General features: G+C 41.1%; 1 protein-coding gene across 1 annotated transcript; it reads left to right on the forward strand.

Annotated features, from left to right (window-relative positions):
* Window positions 1–4,420: 4,420 nt before the first annotated feature.
* Window positions 4,421–19,085, forward strand: ZFAND5 (zinc finger AN1-type containing 5). Its single transcript, XM_066569544.1, has 6 exons — window positions 4,421–4,628; window positions 7,565–7,722; window positions 8,143–8,254; window positions 8,651–8,748; window positions 17,050–17,175; window positions 17,429–19,085. Exons 2-6 carry the CDS (start codon window positions 7,572–7,574, stop codon window positions 17,575–17,577), a joined length of 636 nt encoding a protein of 211 aa, XP_066425641.1. The 5' UTR covers window positions 4,421–4,628; window positions 7,565–7,571; the 3' UTR covers window positions 17,578–19,085.
* Window positions 19,086–19,953: the final 868 nt, after the last annotated feature.

The raw sequence follows: 19,953 nt of genomic DNA on the forward strand, positions 1-19,953 counted from the left end.
AAGCATCTGAATATATTTATTGCAGTGTGTTTATTTTCCTTTGAAATCAAACTGTATTTAATAGTCTTCTTTTAAGTCATGATTACTATTTCCTATAGTCACAAATTGCATGGACTGTTAGGTATCCATATGTAGCCATGAAATCCAAATAAAACTATAAATAACATATAATACACAATTTAAGTAATGCTATAAAACAATACAATAATATAAATAACTATTAGAATCAGGGGCTATCAATCAGTTTTCCTACAAAAGGCATCTTTCAGTGAAAAGTAAGCATAAACCCTACTGCTCAGTTAAGGTCTGTTAAAAAAGTAAACAGAAGAAAATTTTAAAAGACCAGTAACTCTGAGTAATGCCTCATATTAGCTCTAGTCTTCTGAAGTTGGCAGTACGCTGTCTTATTCCTGTTCTGAGGAACATTTTTGTCCTGATATGCAAGTTTCAGTTATGCCCTTAAAATTCCATCCTTTAAAATATTCCATACTTGTCATAAAATAATTTTGGTTCCTTTACACCCAATACCCTAAACCTAAATGTAAACCAGGTTTATATTTACCATGTAAACCCATTCATTACAATGTTGCTAGCATTTAATGAGTCTCCATATTGCACCAGATGTAAAGTTTATTCCTTTCTATGTCCTTGATCCAGTCTTAGCTTCAAGGCATAAGAATTCCTTGGGCTCTTTTGTATGAAGGACCTAAGCAGCTTAAAAAGGTAAATTTCTTTTATGGTTCCACCAATTCATTCTCTGAATTTCATTCTCTGAAATTCTCACCAATTTTCATTCTCTGAGGAAATTTACTGTAGGCTGGTTTTGACACAATACTCTAATATTTATGGGGTTCCCAAAGAACACCATATGAAAGTATTGGGACACAGGGAAGGGAGAGAAGACATTTTTCTGAGGAAGTTAAAAACAAAAATAGTATTGTCCTGAAAACTCCTATGAGGAGAGAGTTAAACTTATGCTGCTTTTTGGGGGTAGTTGGAGGGGGGTTGGGTGTTTTTCCTTAGACCTAATGAGGGCATTCATAGACCACTATTGTAATATCCTGCCAAATGTTTACATATTTGTGGTAAGCAAATTATAATCCACAGATCCAAATTTGCTCAAAAGCATTGAAAAGATAAAAAGGTGAACTGCTCCAAGTTGTAGGAATGCTTTTATGTCACACAGAAATCCAAGTGATTGCTGCGCCCTGACAAGCTTATATTTTGTATGACATATGTCCTTGTATCAGTCAAAAAAACCCAGTTTACAATTACATCAGGCATAAGGAAATGTACTAAGAAAGGCACACTCTGTCCACAGGTAGAGCTGGGTAGCTTAACAGGCTCTGTACAGCTACACAGACAAAAGAATGTTGCCACCACCATGAGCATTATGTGAACAAGGACACTGCTCGCCTGTATTGAAAAAACAGGTGCTGCAGATTCACCTGCTTTCATGTTGCAGCTTCTCTGCTACCTCACCCCTCCGACCTCTCTACCGACCAACACTGCAGCTACAACATCCACCTCCAAATGCTCATCTCTTTTGTGAAAAATTAAAACACATTTGTTGATTCTCCAGGACTAAGAACTGGTCACTTTGCAGATTCCTTGTATCAGGACCACAACACAACTACAGTTTGGTCTTTGCTTAGAAGATGCTCAAAAATACAGAGAAATCCAACAAGGCAAATTAGGGCAACAATTAGGTTTTAATTGTTAGATACATAAATAAAGTACTAGACTGGGCAGAAATTCCCTGCAGTCTGAATGACCCTATCTGACTCCTATTTAAATGTAGGAAGGAAAAAAAAAATGAAATCAGGATTATCAAGAGAAGTAGATATACACCATTGCAATTTTTCTCAGGAAAATAACTGAGAGGAAGATACATGGCCAAGTAAAGCAAATAATCTATCCTCTTATTGCATTAAAAAAAAAACCCCAACCACAACAACAACAAAAGAAACCTGGCATAGTTTAGATCAGTGGTCTCCACTGATAAATTTATCAAGGTACAGCAATTACTTAGATTTCTGTGTGACATAAAAAGATTCCTACAACTTCACCTTTTTTTGTGCATCCCTATTAGAAAAGCATTTTTGAGCACACACGCCTAGCGTACATATATTTATTTTATCAGTTGTATACATACATTACTAAAGTTCTAATATTTCCTTCTGGCACCCCATATCGTCTCATGTGGGCCACTTTGGACACCACTGATTTAGATCATGTAAGTATCTTAAACAACTGCAGTGCTTTGGAGGTCAGAAACATCCAAACATGTGGGCTTCTTTCTTAAAATGTTGCAGAAAAGGGTTGGATGGAGAAACCTCTATTACTTATGGTCAGATATAGTTTTCCAGTCACAAGTAAAGACTATCAAACCACGGATTATATTCTGTGCATTGATTTCAGTTTTAAAGTAATTCAGTCATTAGAGAAATTAAACTAGTAGCTGGCCCAGCCACTGGGTAATCAGTTGATGAAAAACTATTTAAAGGACCATCAGAAAGCAAGGTACAAAAAGTATCATATATTAAAAAGAGGTCTTGAGAGTTGAAAATTAAAGCTATGAGAGCAGAATGTGAGCATTTGCACAAAGAAAATACTATGCAGAATAGTCCATGAACTGACACAACTTTTGGGAGCACAGTAAACTCTGAAGATTAAAATGAGTCTGGACAATGGTGTGTCACTGGCACAACAAGGAGGGGAAATTGAGAAGCACTGGCCAGGATCAACGCAGCCAGCTTCATTGAGGCACTTATTCACCACAGTCACAGAGATTCACAATTCAGCATGCCTTAAATTACACCATAGTAATGATAATTCCAATATTATAATATGTATAATTATAAAAATAATTAACTATTATTTTGTTGTACCTTGGAACAGGAGTTTACAATATTTTCAGTAGGACACAGAAAAAGAACATGAGGACCCTGTAGTCTAGTCATCTTCTAAATTTATTTTAGTCCCTACAACGGAGGTGAGATACTCAAATGTCAGCATTACAGAACAACGTAGCAGGGAGAAAGTACTGGCAGTCTTTTACTGTCCTTCTTAGGTGAAAGCCTAAAATTATATACCATAAAATAGTCCAACATATTTTAGAGAAGAATGGGTGGGAAAGATGGTCACTCTGTCCTCTGTTGGACTGCACCCCATAAATATCTAAAAACAATGTATCTGCACCAAAACGTTTCAGGAATGCTACACCTCAAGTCTTTTCAGAGGGCAGATGCCCTTCATCAGGAGGTGAGCTTACAGTGTTTCAAAGGAGCTTCTGGAACCCTGCTCAGATTCCCAAACCACTTATTTCCTGCTTGCCTCATCTGCTGAGTTCTAGGTACCCACATTCTTGAAGAACTCACAACATGCAACAAGAAACAACAGCTCTAAAACAATGGAAGCAGTATGTTTCTCCTCTACAATGAATATGTCCATCAGAGAAGACTTCTTTAAAAGTGTGTCCTTCAAACCAGTCACCTATTTCCTCAGAAGGCAGCTTGCTTGTGATGCTGCTAAGTAAACAACAGGAGGTCCAAAATCATTGTCGTTTGAAGCTATGGGTTCTAAGGATACACATATTCTTTTGCTCCTTGTAATGAAATCATAGGGTTACCCTGGGGGTGTCCTCCTTTTACGGGTCCCTGACATTCCAAACATCACAAGTTAGAAAAGGTCTCCAAGGCAGTTTTTTGTGAATCTCACAGTATTTTTGAAGGTAGTAACCTCTTAGAGGATAAGATTCGGTCCAAAATGGTATATGGGAACTAGCTTATTATCATTGGATTAAGTAAAATGTATAGTTATTTCCTTATTCATTCTGTCCTGTGAAACTCAGCTCTTCAGAGCAGTGAAAGAACTGTTATCAGACAACTGGCAATTAAATTTATAATCGGCAGTTTAAATTGGACGTTCTCTTCCCTTCCGATGCAATGCTCCTGCATTTTTGCATTCCATCTCACAAGACGGCTGAATCTTGTAGGCAAATTTAGGTGAAATAAAAAGAAAGAAATACCCAAGAAAAATATGTTTTAAAGGCAATCTACGTTCTCTAAGACTCCAAGAGTGCCGCAGTGTGCCGGCGCTGAGGCGCTCCGTCCCTCGGACACCTAGCGGTAAGCAGGCGCTCCGGCAGCGAGGAGCCTTCCCCGCCTGGGGCTCCCGCGCTCGGTGACGTGGCTTGGGGACAGAACGGCGGGCGGGTACCGGGAGCGCCCTGCCCCAAAGCGGCAACGGGCGGAGCGCGGCCCGGCAGCACGCATGCACCGGCGGGTGGGCAGAGGGAGGAGCCGCGTCCGCCGGGCGGGCTGGGCTCCTCCCTCCTCCTCCTCCTCCTCCTCCTCCTCCTCCTCCTCCTCGTCGCCGTCTTCTTCTTCCCCCTCTCCACCCACCCGCCTCCAGCGCTTTCCCGCCGCCCGCCTTCCACGCACGGCGGGTCCCGCCTCGCGCCGCTGCCGACACGGCCGCCGCTGCCGCTGCGGGAACAAAGGAGAGAAGCGGCGGCGGCGCGGCCGCCAGCCCGGCGCCCCCCGCAACCCCCGCAGCCGCCCGGAGCTGTCCGCGGCGCCTTCTACGGCACCGGCCGCGGGGTTTGTGGCCCCCGCCGGGAACAGGTGGGTGAGGGGTGGCAGGCTGGGCTCGGCTCCGCGGGGCCTTCACCGCGGCGGGGTGTGCCCGGGTCTCCTCTCGGCCGGCTGCGTTGCGTTCGGCCTTCGGCGGGGCCGCTGCGGGGCAGCGCAGGCGGCGAGACAATGAGGTTCCTGTGTCTGCCGGCGGCGTGGGGCCTGCCGGCGGCGGGGCCGACCGTGACTCAGGCGGTTGCGAGGAGCGGCCGGGCCGCCGGGCCGGAGACCCCCGTCCGCTGCCGCCGCTGCTCAGCCCGGCAGCCTCGCGGGTCTTTTCTGTCCGGGTGTCGGGGGAGACGGAGGGGGTGGGAGACGCAGTTAAGACGCGCGGCACTGCGGGCGCTTGGCGGGGCCCCCGCTTTGTCTGAGTCAGCCGCCGGACTGCAGCCGCCTGGCGAGCGCCCTGCTCCGGTTCGGTTCCCCGGTACCGACACTGGGCTCTGCCGAACGCGAGTGAGCGACGAGTGACCCGCGCAGCCTTTGTGCGTCCTCCTTTTGTTTTGTTTCTCGTGTTTATCGTGATCCCTCTTCGGAAGGAGGATGTTAAGGCCATTCGCTATGTAGGTCAGTGAGCCCGTTGCTAACGCAGTGCCCAGGTTTTCGGGCTGGTTTCAGCGCGCGTTGGGGCCCTCGTTTTTGTCGTTACGCCGCCAGTGTGGGATCGCCCGGCCGGACGGCGGCAGCCCGGCCATGGCATCGGAGCCGAGGGGGTGACTGAGGTGCGCGGCCGGGGCCGCTAACGGGATTTGCCGTCCTCTTTCTCCGAGTTGGGCTGATGACGGCGTGGTCCCGGTGGAAGGAGACCTTTTTCAATTATCTTTTTCCCTCCTCTCGAAGTGGAGCGGTTGGGTGTAACCCTGTTCGCCGCGGGTTGCGGGGCGCATTGGTGGGGCGATGGTTGCTTTGGGGCGCCCATCGCGGGAGGCGGCGGGCTGGCAATGCCGCATTTTCTGGGCTGCAGGTCAGCACCCGCTCTCCCCGCTCCTCCCTGGAAGGGAAGGGCAGTCGGGTTTCACCGGCGCCTCCTCCCGGAGCCGGCGGCCTGCGGGAGATATAAATAGGGGCTGACTTCAGCGGGCGGCCCAGGCCCGTCACGCCGCCGCCTGACAGGCGGAAGCGCAGGCGCTCGTCCGCCATGTGACGGACCCGCCGCAGCGGCACCGCCGAGCGGGCAGGGCCCGGCCCGGAGCTGCGGTAAGGGGTCGGTCGGGGGGCGTCAGCCGTAGCGGGGTTCCCCTTGTCGGGCGGCACCTTGAAAATGAACGCGGGTGAAACCCCGGCCGTCTCCCGGAGCCTGTAAAAAAGCATGACTTGTTTGTTCAGCGTTGGGTAGCAACGACTTGATCGTTCCGTTAGGGGCGTGCATTTCAAGTAGTGTAAGACTCTGCCGACCAGAGGAGCTGCTGAGTTTGTGCTGGAATATTATAGTTGGTGCCTAAAGCAACATTTAGTAAGTGGTGAAATTTTAGGGCACTAACTCGGAAATTAAACAGGTCAGTTGATGTTGGCAGTGTGTTTGATAGCATATTGATTTTACCTGGCTAGTAACAAAAGGGCAGAAGTATTATTTTTCTGTGTTATATAGACATAGTTCTGTGTCTTGTCAAAGATGACAAGATTTTTTTTAGATTTCCTGTAGGTAGGTCGGGATTTCTTGTAGCTCCTTTGCTCGTGCGTTTGGCTGTAAAACTGTATCAGATAAAGTGTGAAGTCATGTTGTAGCCAGAAAGAATGCTATTTATACCTGGAAGGTGTTACACACCTATAAATAGTACAGCTATTTATACCTGGAAAATTAGGTCCTGTGACCACTAGCTGACAGGATGAATTTTGCTTGTTTACTTTCTCCCGGTTTTACTTACTGTCATCCTATAAGTTTAGTTTAGCTAAAGGCACCTGTCAGTTGCAGTTGCACTAGGGAAACATAAGTACTACTCGCCGTGTGAGCTCTCTTAATTAGAATCATTTTTCTTTACGCTGTAACGAATTTACTTTTGGCATTTTTGACTTCTAGCAAATCTCAGCTGTCAAATATCTCTTACTGTGACAGTTTCTGAATAGGAAAACAGCAATCCAAAGTTTATACTAAAATGTCTTCAGATGCCATATGCGCAGCTTCTACTAAATTTAAATTTTAGTGCAATATTATTACATTACTTGAATTTGTAGCAAATGCATGATTACTGTGTTCCAGTTTTATTGCCCTTGGGAGTCAAGGATTTGGCTGCTATGCCTTTTTCTACTAACCTTGCTTTTCAGAGGTTAACAGGCGGAGAAGGTGAAGATATTATTTCTAACATGCTTAGCACTGACTGGTTCTGGAGGGCTTAGAAGTCTTGACACAACCTGATTAGAGAAGGAATTTTGTCTTCTGTAAATGTGTAAGCTATGCAACAGATCATACTCAATAGTTTGGAGTTATTGTTATCTCCCTTGGAAGAGTGTTGTGAGAGTAATTGTGAAATTAGCCTCAAAATGATGTAAGATCAGTGCTGAAAAAGCAGGGCTTTTCTGCTGGAATCCAGAAAAATAAGCTATGTTATTTGCCAGAACTGTTTTGTGGGTATGAGCTTAGTCTTACTTATTCTGCATATCCCTGTTGGAGCTCAGAAGCTGGCACTTAAGGAGGTTTTTTGGCTGTCAATTAACCTGCACATGCTTCAGTGCTCAACAAGTATATTATTTCTCAGTATGATGACACTTTGCCTTGTCTTAAAGGTTCGTAATGATGTTACTTAGCAATAAATTGCGGTCTTGAATGGTATATTAATGTTCATATAACCCTCTTTAAGAATGGTGATATCACTCGGTGAGGCAGGGTGAGCAGACATACTTAAAATTCTTTTAATTCTTAATACGTTTAACCCTGTAATTGATTTTGGTGACATGCCAGCTCCTAATGCAGTTTTTGATTTTATTTACAGCATCGAGATGACTCAGGAGACAAACCAGACCCCAGGGCCTATGCTGTGTAGTACAGGATGTGGGTTTTATGGAAATCCTAGGACAAATGGGATGTGTTCAGTTTGCTACAAAGAACATCTTCAGCGACAGCAGAATAGTGGTAGAATCAGCCCAATGGGTAAGGATGTGGGGAATTGTTTGGGATTGGGTATCTCTCTTTCTGTAGAAATGAAATATACAGAGGATTACAAGGAGTATTAGAACGTTTTGTTGGAGAACTTCTGAAAGCTGAACTAAAAGAATGAATATTCAAAGAAAATGCTACTTAAAAGCACAGTAAAGTTAAAAATAATTTCTGTGTAATGTGTTCTGGTTTGCTTGGCATTCAATCATAACTTGCTTTCCCACTTAGCCACTCCTGTTAGCATTTTTTAATGCAATCTCTATTTTGGTTATTAAGTAAAAGTGTCTTTTAGTAAAAAGTAATAAGCAGTAGCATTGAAAATTGTATGCAGGCAGTTCATAGCTGTATAGGAGACTATTTGATTAATGTGTTTTCTGTGCTTTGTTCATAACTTGTCACATTCTTGTTACATAGGAACAACCAGTGGTTCAAACACTCCTACCTCAGACTCTGCATCTGTACAGAGAGCAGACACTAGCTTAAACAACTGTGAAGGTGCTGCTGGCAGCACATCTGAAAAAACAAGGTAAAATTAAGGTTGTACTGTGACGGTTGAATGAGCTGTGAGTGTGCTAGAAGGCCTGCCCTGTTGCAGTGAGTGCCTGCAGAAGAAAATGGGCCTGACAGGGCTCTATGAATCCATGTAAATTGAAAAATCATTCAGATATTTGGTGTTGTAGTACTGCAGTAAAATGAATGGGTTTTTTTTCTACGGAACTAATTTGTTACAGGCTTGCCTGTTTTTTTTCTAGAGAATCTAAAATAGAATAAAGAAGTGTATTTTGAAGATAGTAGAAGCATAGGTCAGGAAAATGTATCAATAGCGACTGAACCAGTAGTTCATTAATGGGTCTGAACAGTTCAAGCTTTTATTACTAATGTAAAACTGTTGTAAATTTTGTGTTTCGCTGTGCTTAAACAGAAACGTGCCTGTTGCCGCTTTGCCTGTAACACAGCAAATGACAGAAATGAGCATTTCAAGAGAGGAAGAATTAAAACCGAAAACAGAGACTGAGCCAGGTATGTTCTCAGCGGCACTGGGCATAACCAGTGTTTTAACATGAGTGCAGGGTGTGTTTACTTTCTGAGTAGCCATCTCCTGTTGTGGTGGTGGTCTTAAGAAATGTGTTTAGGATGCTTTTTGAATACAGTCTCCTCAGAATAAAGAAAAAGGACTAGTTCCAGAACAGCTTTAAAATATATGTTAATTGTTAGTAAAAGAATTTACACTTATGAGGGTGTTTTTAGATCCCTAACACTTGTTTTTAAAGGTGAGGCACTCTAAAATCATATTAGGACAAGGTGTTCTGTTTTGAAGTGGAACTGTTGGGATTTGGTATGTTATCTAGCAGAAAAATTCCAGCTGACTCATGGCAGTCAAAATGGCTTGTTGTGTTTGGAGAAGAGTCCTTAATAAATTCCATTCTACAGAGAAGTGAGGCTGTTGGGGTGGGGAGAATAGGTGGTTTAGAACCATTAACAGAAGTTGCTTAGGGTTCTTGAACTAATTGAGTAATCTGTAGATATACTCAATGCATTGTTTCAGGGATGTAGGGTAGTTGGAGCTCTAATTGTTGTCCGTTTAACAGTTTTATTCTCATGCTGGATTGTTGTAGCTGGAGTAGTAAAACTTCGATGACTGAGCTATTTCTTGTAGTGAGGCAGGGAGGGAGGGCAGCTTGCTTAACCTAACTAGTGAACAACTGAATTTGTACCAATTTGTTCAAATGGATATCTTAATGCACTTGTTTTGTTCTTAACAATTCCAGAGTTTTTTATTTAATTTACCAGCTCTGAAACAGTTTTAAAAACTAAAAACTGATGTGTAGTAAGGAAATCTATTTACTCAAGCTGAAGGTAAAATCTGTTTCTCGAGTTTTGAAGTCATTGAGATAAAAATGGCATCAGATGCTACTAAGCCTGTATCAAAGTGGGTTTTATCTAGTTATATCTTTGCCAACAAAGACTGGTCTGACACTTGATGTTAATTTGCTCAGTATTTGTACAAAGGATTTTTACCATTTTCAGTAAAAGCTGTCACAAACTTGTGTAGAGATGGCTGGAAATACAACCAGAGAACTTAAATGGCTCTGGAAAAACTTGAAAACTTGAAAAAACTGCCTTCTGAGAGAACATAGCTGTAAATTCATGAGGCAGCCTCAGCTGCTATGATGCCCAAGTTCCCTTTTAAGTGTTATTGTTTAGCATAGATTCTAGACAGTGTAAGATAATGTCCTTATATACTATTCTTAGGGTTTGTTGGACATCTTAATTTAACAGTATTGGCTATATTTAGCGGTGCATTACTCGGTGTCTTGCAGGCAAGAGAAGCTGGCCTAGACTTTTTATTAAAAATTCCTGATGTGTCTGGACTAGGCAGATTTTTTATCTTCCTTTTTTCCAGTAGCATCTGTTATGTGTTGGTCTCTTGAAGACAAACTGGAACAATTGTAAATAATTTGCATCACCTGATAGCAACAAAAGTTAATACTTTCTTTGAGATATGATTCTCTAAAATAATGCAGTCATGGAGTTGTTAATGAAATAACTGTGTAGCTGTAAGCATAGGCTGACACTAGAGACAATTTCATAACCAGACAGTACTAGATCATGAGCTGTATCTTCAACAGTATAAAGTCACATTCTCTTTTGCCAGCTTTTCATTAGCAAAAGAGATTTTGTATGCTTCCCTTACGAATCAGAAAGTTTAAAAGAAGGATTACATCTGGTAATTCTTTTTTTTTTTTTAATCTTGTAGTGTAAAATTATACTTTTTTGCTTTTGGAATTGAAACAACTGACTAGAAAGTGGAGAAGTTGACAAAAAAATTAACTATGAAGTTTAACAAGCTTGTTTCTATTGATTTTGTTGGGATTTTTTGTTTTTTCTTTGCTCAGGTTGAGGTTGCAACCTAGATTCGCCTTCAGAGCAAAGCTGGTGCTAAGACAATTGTACCTTAACATCTGAAGAAAGGCATGGTGGATGTAACTCCGTTGTAACTCACATGATTGTTTTCTTGTAACTTGTTGAAGTGCTCTGAGTCTTGACTGAATTCCAGGCACCCATCAAAGCCTCACTCACCTCCACAGCCGGACAGGGGAGAGAAAATAAAATGAGGGGTTAATGGGTTGAGATAAGGATGGAGAGAGATCCCTCCCCAGATACCTGTCAGAGGCAAAACAGACTTGAAATAGAGGTGTGGAGTTTATCATTAACAAGATCAGAGCAAGATAATGAGAAGTAAAATCAGACCTTAAAAACACCTTCCCCCCCCCCACATCCTCTGTGCCTCCTACACCAGTGGTGGCCAGGAGCCAGGTTTGTGGTCAGTTCATCACCCAAGGCTCCTCCTGATGAGGGAGAGGAGTCATTCTCTTGCTACACTGTGGGGATCCCTCCCACTGAGGAGAGCTCTCTATGAATTTCTCCAACATGAGTGTATGTCGCAAGCAGCAGGTCCCTGAGAACTGCTGCAATATGAGCCCATTCCATGGGCAGTGGCACCCCTCAAACTGCTTCTGGGTGGGTCACTTTTCCAGGGGGTGCAGTCTTCAAGGACAGGCTGCTCCAGCCTGGAAGCAGAGCCCCTCTCTCCACAGGTCTCCCATGGGGTCACAGCTTCCCTTCAGGTATCCCCCTGCTCTGGTGTGGGGCTCCTTCCTGGGCTGCACATGGATCTCTGCATCCCCATAGACCTCCATGGCTGCAGGGGCACAGCTTTTCACCACGGTCTGTACCACAGGCTGCAGGGGAATCTCAGCTCCAATGCCTGGAGCACCTCCTGCCCCTCTTTCACTGACCTTGATGTCTGCAGAGTCGTTCTTCTCACAAGTGATTACAGCTGATGCTGTGCAACAACTTCTGTATTTCTTTCTACTTAAATATGTTACCACAGAGGTGTTACCACCATTTCTGATTGGCCAGAAGGCGACACATCCCACTTTGAAGCTACCAGGGATCGGCTCTGCCAGACATGGAAGAAGCTTCTACCATCTTCTGATAGAAGCCACCTCTGTAGCCTTGCACTACCAAAACCGGGCCATACAAAACCAATACACCGCTATAAATAAATGGTTTTTAAAATAAGTTTATTTCAACAATTGTATTGTTTTAATGCACAGCATATTTTTAGCATTTTCTTAGACTTTTGTAGGTGATTACTCTGCTAAATGATCAGTTTCTGGTTAGGTCTGTCAGTGTTTCCAGACACAGTATCTGCACTGGCTCAAAAGTGTAGTACTTTTTGTGGTTGTTTTTGGTTGGGTTTTTTAAAGCAGTAATGCTCTGATTTAGGGTGTAGTGTTATATGTAAGTAGTATGGCTTATGAAAAAGTAAACCAGAAGTTGAACTGATAATGGTATTGTGTAAGTTACATATTTTAAAAATACTTAAATACTGTCAACTTCCATCCATGCTGTAACTTACCCTTTCATTCAGCATCAGCAGTATTAGAGACAGCAGGCAATGCTTGTTCATTCAGGTCAGCTGTCCCAGTGATTCTCTCTCCTGGCTTTTTGTGCACCTGTTTGCTTGCCGAGCACATGAAACTGAGAAGTCTCTGTTTTAAAGTAAAAGCACTATTTAGCAATATTTAAAACACTAGTTTTATTATTTGACACTAGTAATATATCAGCATTATTCTCATACTGAATCCAAAATGCAGCACTGTACCAGCTACTGTGAATAAAATAAGTCTATCCCAGCTGAAACCAGGGCAGTTGCGCTCATATGCAGTCTAAGGATTGTATTGTGTCTAGTACTACTGTTACTACTATTGCTTCAGCTCCATAGCTGCAGAAATGCATCTAAAGTATTTTCGATTACTTCTGACTTGACCTTTTCTCTCTCTTGTTTTGTTTTTTCTGTTTCCTCGATGCTGGGAGTTAGCAGTTAGCTTCATTGAGTCACATTCTTTAAATCAATTTCTTTCCCTGCAGTTTCAAGAATTTGTGCCACTGTTATCCTTGAAGTTTAAGGTGTTTAGATTTTATTTTGGTGAATTTTTCTTCAGTCAGAGAAGCTTCTAAAAACTTTATTCTGTTACTTTTGTATTCCTTTCTGGTCACTTTAGATATGGGGAATGTTAGAAAATAGTACTGATTGATGAAAATGTGTTTTCTTCAACTGAAATATTGGATTCATTCCTTTTCAGAGTGAAAGCTCTGTAATACTGATACTGATGATGCATGTTTTTTTTTTAAGTAGCTATACTGTTTTATATAAGAAAGCTACTGACAGCTTTGAGTGTTCTTAGAGTGGTTTTTAATTTCGAATGGCATTCCCATGAGTCTAAGAACTTTATTCTTCAGTTCGTAGAACCTTTTTGCATGTAGATTGAGTAGCTGTTGTACTTTGTCCTGTGGCTGACTGGTTCCATCAGTGGCCTTGCTGTTCCTTTTGTAAGGATGCATCTTATCTTTAGGCTACATTTGAAGAAAATTTTCCAAAATTCGTGATGAAATGCCTGCATTTGTGTAGACTTTTTCAGGCAGACACATCCAGTATAGGATTAGGTTAGTCTTTAATTTGCTAGGATAATAACCATCATTGTTCATGATGGTAATGCATATTTAGAGTGCCTTCAGGCAATCATGTAGGACCAAAATAGTGTTAATAGAAGCCTACCCAGTTCTGAAAATCAGTTGTCCCTAAAGTTTTTGGCATTGTACTAGGAGAACTGATCTGGTAAAATTTGAGTGAAGTAAATCTTTGCAGGTCTTGAGCCAGAGACAGGAGGGGACATGACCAGGGTGATGGAGGGGGCTACACAGGACCATGGAACCATTTGGGTTGGAAAGGGCTTTATAGATCATCTAGTTCCAAGTCCTCTGTTCCTGGGCATCACTACTCTTAGAGTAAAGAATTTCTGCCTAACATCTAATATATATCTATCTTGTAATTAAAAGTGTTTCCCCTGATCCTATCACTATCTGCCCACATATAAATCTATCCCTCTTTTTTTTATTATTTTTTTATTATCCCTCTAAACTTGGAAAGGTTTCAGTAAGGTATTCCTAGAGCCTTGTCATCTCCATGCTGAACAACCCCATCTCTCTCAGCTCAGCTTCATAGGAGAGGTGCTTCAGCCTCCTGATCATCTTTGTGGCCCTCCTCTGGTTAACTCCGCAGATTTACATCTTTCCTGTGCTGAGGACCCCAGAGCTGGATTCAGCACTCCAGATGGGGTCTACAGTAGCAGAGTAGATGGACAAGTCTTGAGCCCATTTCTCAAGTTTGTCCAGATCTCCCTGTCTGGCATCCCCTCCTTCATGCTGAGGATGCACTTAATCCCTGTCTGTGTAACTGATTAAGATATGCAAGAGCAGGGTTCCCAAGACAGAGCCCTGAGGGATGCCACTCATCACCAGTCTCCACCTGGACATAGAACCACTGACCACACCTCTCTGGCTGTGTCCATCCAGTCAATTCCTTATCCACCTAGTTCATCCTTCAATTCCATGTTCCTCCAGTTTGGAGATCAGGATGAAAAAGTGCATCATACCAGTAAGAGCTCTTTTACAGTGGTGAGAAGTTTTAGTGTGAGGAGTTTGCTTCATCTGAATGCTGTTACTGAGGAAGCAGTTCGACAGGTACCAGCAGCCACTATTTTACAGCTTTTGGCACTTTTTCAGCTACTTGTTCTATGGTGATACATAAATCATTTTGAGCACTTTGATTAACGCTGTGATTTCTGGCATGAATTTAAGTTAATATCTTGAGGACCGGAATTGTACTTGCCCAGTTGGATTTGTCTTTTGTGTTAAAGGAAGCCTTTTGTGGCAAAAAACTGTAAGAACAGTATTTTGATTTAGATAGGCTCCTGATGTCATGGCAGAACAACTGCAGTTTTCAGTATTTTTTATCTGCAGGTTGATGAAAAAGGAATTTTGTTCTGAGCTCTAGGGGACAGGGCAGGCAGCTTTTTCGTCTGTCCTCACCATTACTCAGAAGCACATTTAAGAACATTTAACATCGTAAAAGCCAATAAGACTAAAGTCTGCTGGCATAAAATAACAGCAGAATACTTTATTCTTGGAGAGTAATAAATGGAACATTTTAGTTTGAATTTAGTGAGCTATGTCCCCTCTTGGCTTGTTACCTTTTAGTGACTATTACTGCATGTTGTGTCCTGCTTTTCCTCCTTGGAAGATGTGTTAGTTGTGGGGGAAGGATCCTGTTCAGCAGCCCTTTCAGGGAACATGGTGCTGCAGTTTCTTAGAATCACTTTCGTCGCTTTACACGTTGTGGGCTGCCATTGTTGCAGTTTCTTGATGCAAAGATGGAAGTATACTTGTAGTAATTGGTAACATTTTCCCTAGATTAATTTGTTCTCAGAGGCTTTGTTTTGTGGTGGAGTGATCTACTAGGCTGTCTTTTTGCCTTGGTAATTCCTGGGAAGTTTTAATTTTTGCTTCCTTGTTGACATGTGTTTGGCAGTGATATAATGGTTCTCTTCTCATTTTCATTTTTTCTTAGTGTATGTTGTGAGTGACTTTATGTCAGTGTTGATTTGCCACCCTCTATATTTTCTTTAGCATATGATTGAAACAGCATGCATGCTCCCAGGGCTCAAATTTTTAAATTACTTCTGACACAGATGAAGATTTCTCTTTACTAACTACACACCAAATTGCAATGTGTGTGTTTCTGGTTCCTCTTTTTCATCTGTTTGGGCTTGCAGTAGCATTTCATTTTGAAACAAACTAGCAATATAACAAATCTTAAAAAGAGATTTGACTGCACTTTTGGGGAGGTGTTCAGTCTTTGTATTTTTTTTAAGGCCATAGCTGACAGCTCTTAGCTAAGGCGCATAACATCTAACAGGTATACTCAGTTTGTGATGTTGCTGGCTGTTAGGCCAGTTTTTGGTCACAGGCTCTCTAGTAGACAAACTGGTACTGAACACTGATTTTCTTAGGATTTAAAGACAGGTTCAGAGTGTCATATTTGTTCATCTAGAAAATCTTGATCAGAACAAATAGTTTTCACCAAAAAAGGGTTATAAAATATCTGCAATGTGACAAAAAAAACCAAACCAGGTTGTAAATGACCTTGGTTGTTCATTAGCACTGTTGCTATGATGTAGAGGTATAAAAAAATGGTAGCAGTCATTTGTTTTACTGCATGAAATTTCTTGGCGATGAGCACTGAAGGTTCCCTGTTACTTCTGAGAATTTGTTGCTTATAAGTCTTATTTAGATTATGAAGTCTTGCCTGGGGCCTTTCTTGCACAGTGAATTGTGAAGTTTTCTATGACAATGCAAACACAATTTTAAAAAGCAAGTACTATTTAAAAGAATCTTGTCTAACAAACCATATTTGTATGAAGTTGACTGCAAATACGTCCTTGAGGCTTATGTATTCCATTTATTGTGAAATGCATTTTGTAATTTAAAGACGTTATGATAGATGTTATCATGGTCTGAGAGTGTTCAGCAAACTTGTACCAAGAGCAGGTATTACACTTGTGTACAAGTGCATCTCTCAGCTTTCCTTAGTTCCAGTTTTGGATATGAAGATGATATAAATTAAAAAAATTAAATTCTTGGGATAAAACACTTTTTTCAATAAAACAGCCATGTCTAAAGATGTCTAAAGAGGCAATTGAAAAAGTATTCATTTTGACTATACCTGCTTGAACACCAAAACTGAATAAATTGCAAAAAATACAAATATGCAATGCAAATTTGCACTTTGTTATTTAAATGAGGGCTCTTTAGAACTGTGTATTTTGTAACTGTGGTCTGGATCTGTCATAGAATTAACAGCTTCCTAGCTGCTGTCTTGGTGCACTGCCTTAGATACCTGACTTCACTGCAGAAGTGGCAAAACAACCTAGTACTACAGCAGGAACACATTACTGAATTTCTTTTTTTTTTTTTTTTTTCCTAAAATATGTTCCTGTTAGTTATATCTTCTACAGAGGTATCTGTATTCAGCAACTTTAGCTGTGACATTATTGTTACTTTTTAGATTTTAGATTAAGTATTACTTAATCATATGATTTATTTAAATATAAAAGGTGTACATGGAATTTCTGTCACGCTTTTCAAGCCTGTATAGATATATAGAGTAGTGCCATATATTTTCTAGCTGGTTGAAATGTGGGGAATAATCTGAGTGTCTCAAGTAGTCGGAAGGCGTGGATAAAAATCCTTATTTCTGATTCATGTTTTTAGACTATTCAGCGTAGTACTGTAATCAACAGGTGTCAGGATCTTAGTGGTTGAATTAATCCTTACTGTATGCATACTATTGGATACCTCATGAAGTCAAGAAAAGCAAATTTAACCCTTATTTCCTTTGTGTGCTTTTAACAGTTGTTACTCAACCAAGCCCATCAGTTTCTCAGCCTAGTACTTCAGAGAGTGAGGAGAGAGCTGCTGAACTGCCGAAACCAAAGAAGAACAGATGTTTCATGTGCAGGAAGAAGGTTGGCCTTACAGGTATGAGAATACTGTCAATTTTAAACAAAGTTGCATGATTAGTTACCTCTTGCTAGATTAAACTTGACAAAATTTGTGTTTTATTCGATTTATCAGCTTTTTCACAATTCACACAACTTAGTAAGTCCATTTATTTTTCTTACTGTGTATGTCATAGTAGACAAACATATCCCCTTTGTAGTAACTGCACCCTTAATTAACACCTTACTTAAAAACTAATTCCTAGTTATGTTTCTTCTTTTTCTGTGTACAGGATTTGACTGTCGATGTGGAAACCTATTTTGTGGACTTCACCGTTATTCTGACAAGCATAACTGCCCATATGATTACAAAGCAGAAGCTGCAGCAAAAATCAGAAAAGAGAATCCAGTTGTGGTGGCTGAAAAAATTCAGAGAATATAAATTAATGTGCTTGTGAAAAGACTGACTGACTTTTTGTGGGGCTTTTTTTTCAATACATCCTAAAAACCATGAAAAGAGCAGGTGCATGGTCATTTTCCTTTGTTTTCTAAAGTTTTACTTCTAGTCCTGTCTCTCTAAATGATATTTCAAATGTTTGGGTGTTTGTTACAGGCAGAATTGGATAGATACAGCCCTTGAAAATGTATATGCCCTCCCCAGAATAGATGGATGATCAGAAACCTGCACAGGAATACACATGCACAGAGGACAGACTCCAGTTCACATGTGCCAAACAGATGTATGCGGTCTGCATGTGTGCAGCAGCTCTGCCTTTTGAGATGTGCATGAGGTGTTTAATGTTTGGCTAATGTTATATGCCTGTTTTGGAGAAGGATACATCAAAACAGTTGGCAGTCTACTTCTATCATTTAAAATCTCATTCTACTTTTAGTTGCCACACTCCCATTTTAGTTTTCCAGCAGAATGCAAGCTGTGTTGAGGGGTCTACCATCACAGTAAGATGAGCGTCTTTGCTGTATTTAAGTCACTTAACAACTGCACTGAGAAAAATGGAAAAAAATCAGATACATATGAGAAGAAAATTGTTTTGAAAAAAGATTACATTAACTTAAGAATCCTGAAAAAAGTTCCCAAAGGAGGTGTCCCATTAGGAGCTTAAGAACTGGCCTGCAAAAGAGTTGTCCGCTTTTCCTTGCCTAGCTAAAAATGTTGTGTAGCACAATATTGTAAGATTGGTTTTCAAAACACAGTTACAAATGTTTCTAGACATATCACAGCATCTCTATCAAGCAACACAGGTCTGAATAAGTTGCTGAAATACTAGAGCGGTTTATTATTCATGTACTACTTATGTTCTGTGTGTTCCAAGTTCAAAAGAATATTAGAAATTAATTTTTCTAGTTTTAAATGTAACAGTTGCACTGTTCTGCATGGAAAACCATACCTAACATGGCTGCTGTAGACTTAAATGGTAGCTGGAACCACTCTTGGAGGGCTGCTTTATCATTTTTAATTGTACTTGGGTATAGGACTGTAGTGTTCTTGGGTGTATTGCATGGGCTGCGTTATCTACGGCATTGTACAATAACAACTCTAGAAAAGGCAGTATTCTTCACTGATGCTTGTCTGGTAATATATATCACTTCTGTGTTATAATGGAAGGGGTTTTTGTGATGTATGAAACTTGTGTTTTTTATATAAACAAATACGGTTTAGACTAGTGTTGTGGTAATGCCTGTTCTCATTTGTAAATAGTTACATACATACACAAGGCACTACTCCTACCTGATTTTTGTTGCCAGTGTTCAGTCTTGATTTTTACTTCACTATTAAAAGCATCAGGTTTTCGCTTCTAACTTTGTTCTTCTGAGTTATTAGATATGCAAACATGTACAGATAGTTCATATTTATGTATTGCACATAAGCTACCCAGCATCTATGCTATATTGTATTATGTAAATAATAAAAATAATGTACAGAAGGAAATACTTCCTTTTATGGTAGTTCACTGGTTTTAGTTCTCGGTGTAATGAGAATATGACCTTGTAGAGGAGCGAGTGCAAGGTTTAATACAAGTTCTTACAGATATTGTCCTATGCGTAAGCTTGCCTATGTCCTTACTTGGATATACCAGCTTTTTTGAGACAAATAGCCATGGGCAACTGGGGTAGAGGTAGCTACTTGATGACCTGACAAAAATGCCAGCAAATAACAATGTGCTTTAAAGGGAGAAAAGTATTAGCAATGAACGTCTCACTTACTTCCAGTAGATTTGTCATGATAGAGCCAGAACACTGACTAAACTGTTCTGTCCACATCTTCACCAGCAGACCTCATCAGTTAGTGTCAGCAACCCAATACAGGTGGTAAATACACCTGGTTTATCCTTTCCAGTGGGAAGGAAAAGGATACAGTACACAGCACACGTTGCAGTGGAGAAAGACATCTTCAATACTGGATGATACATAAAAATTGCTCATATCAGAAATGGATAATGTGTATTCCACCAGTCAGCTGATAGTCAACGTGATAAGTTAATACTCCAGCCACTGTGTGTACTTCTAGTAAGGGAACACAGGCATGCTCCAGGACTTTGCCATGGAACTGCTTTAAAGCACCAAAATAACAGTATTACTACCTTTTGTATTAAAGCAACATCTGCAACTGCATTTCAGCATAAAGATGTTGGCTTTTTTTTGTTGTTTTTTACCTGAGAATGCCCTGTAGCTGGGTGTTTGAAGAACTGTCTGGTTTTGATACTTGCTTGGCTAGAATGGTTTAGGACTGGTACTAGTACTGATATTGTTGTTTTATGATTATGGTGGTCTCAATCTCAGTCTGATTTTTTTTTGGTAC

This window comes from Molothrus aeneus, chromosome Z, assembly GCF_037042795.1.
Source record: "Molothrus aeneus isolate 106 chromosome Z, BPBGC_Maene_1.0, whole genome shotgun sequence".
Lineage (NCBI taxonomy): Eukaryota > Metazoa > Chordata > Aves > Passeriformes > Icteridae > Molothrus > Molothrus aeneus.

What these genes read in the sequence shown, in the direction of transcription:
- ZFAND5 (XM_066569544.1), top strand. Translation starts at nt 7,572, where the DNA reads ATGACTCAGGAGACAAACCAGACCCCAGGGCCTATGCTGTGTAGTACA. An exon ending in AGCACATCTGAAAAAACAAG is followed by an intron (nt 8,255 to 8,650) that starts GTAAAATTAAGG and finishes GTGCTTAAACAG; the next exon opens with AAACGTGCCTGTTGCCGCTT. An exon ending in GAAAACAGAGACTGAGCCAG is followed by an intron (nt 8,749 to 17,049) that starts GTATGTTCTCAG and finishes TGCTTTTAACAG; the next exon opens with TTGTTACTCAACCAAGCCCA.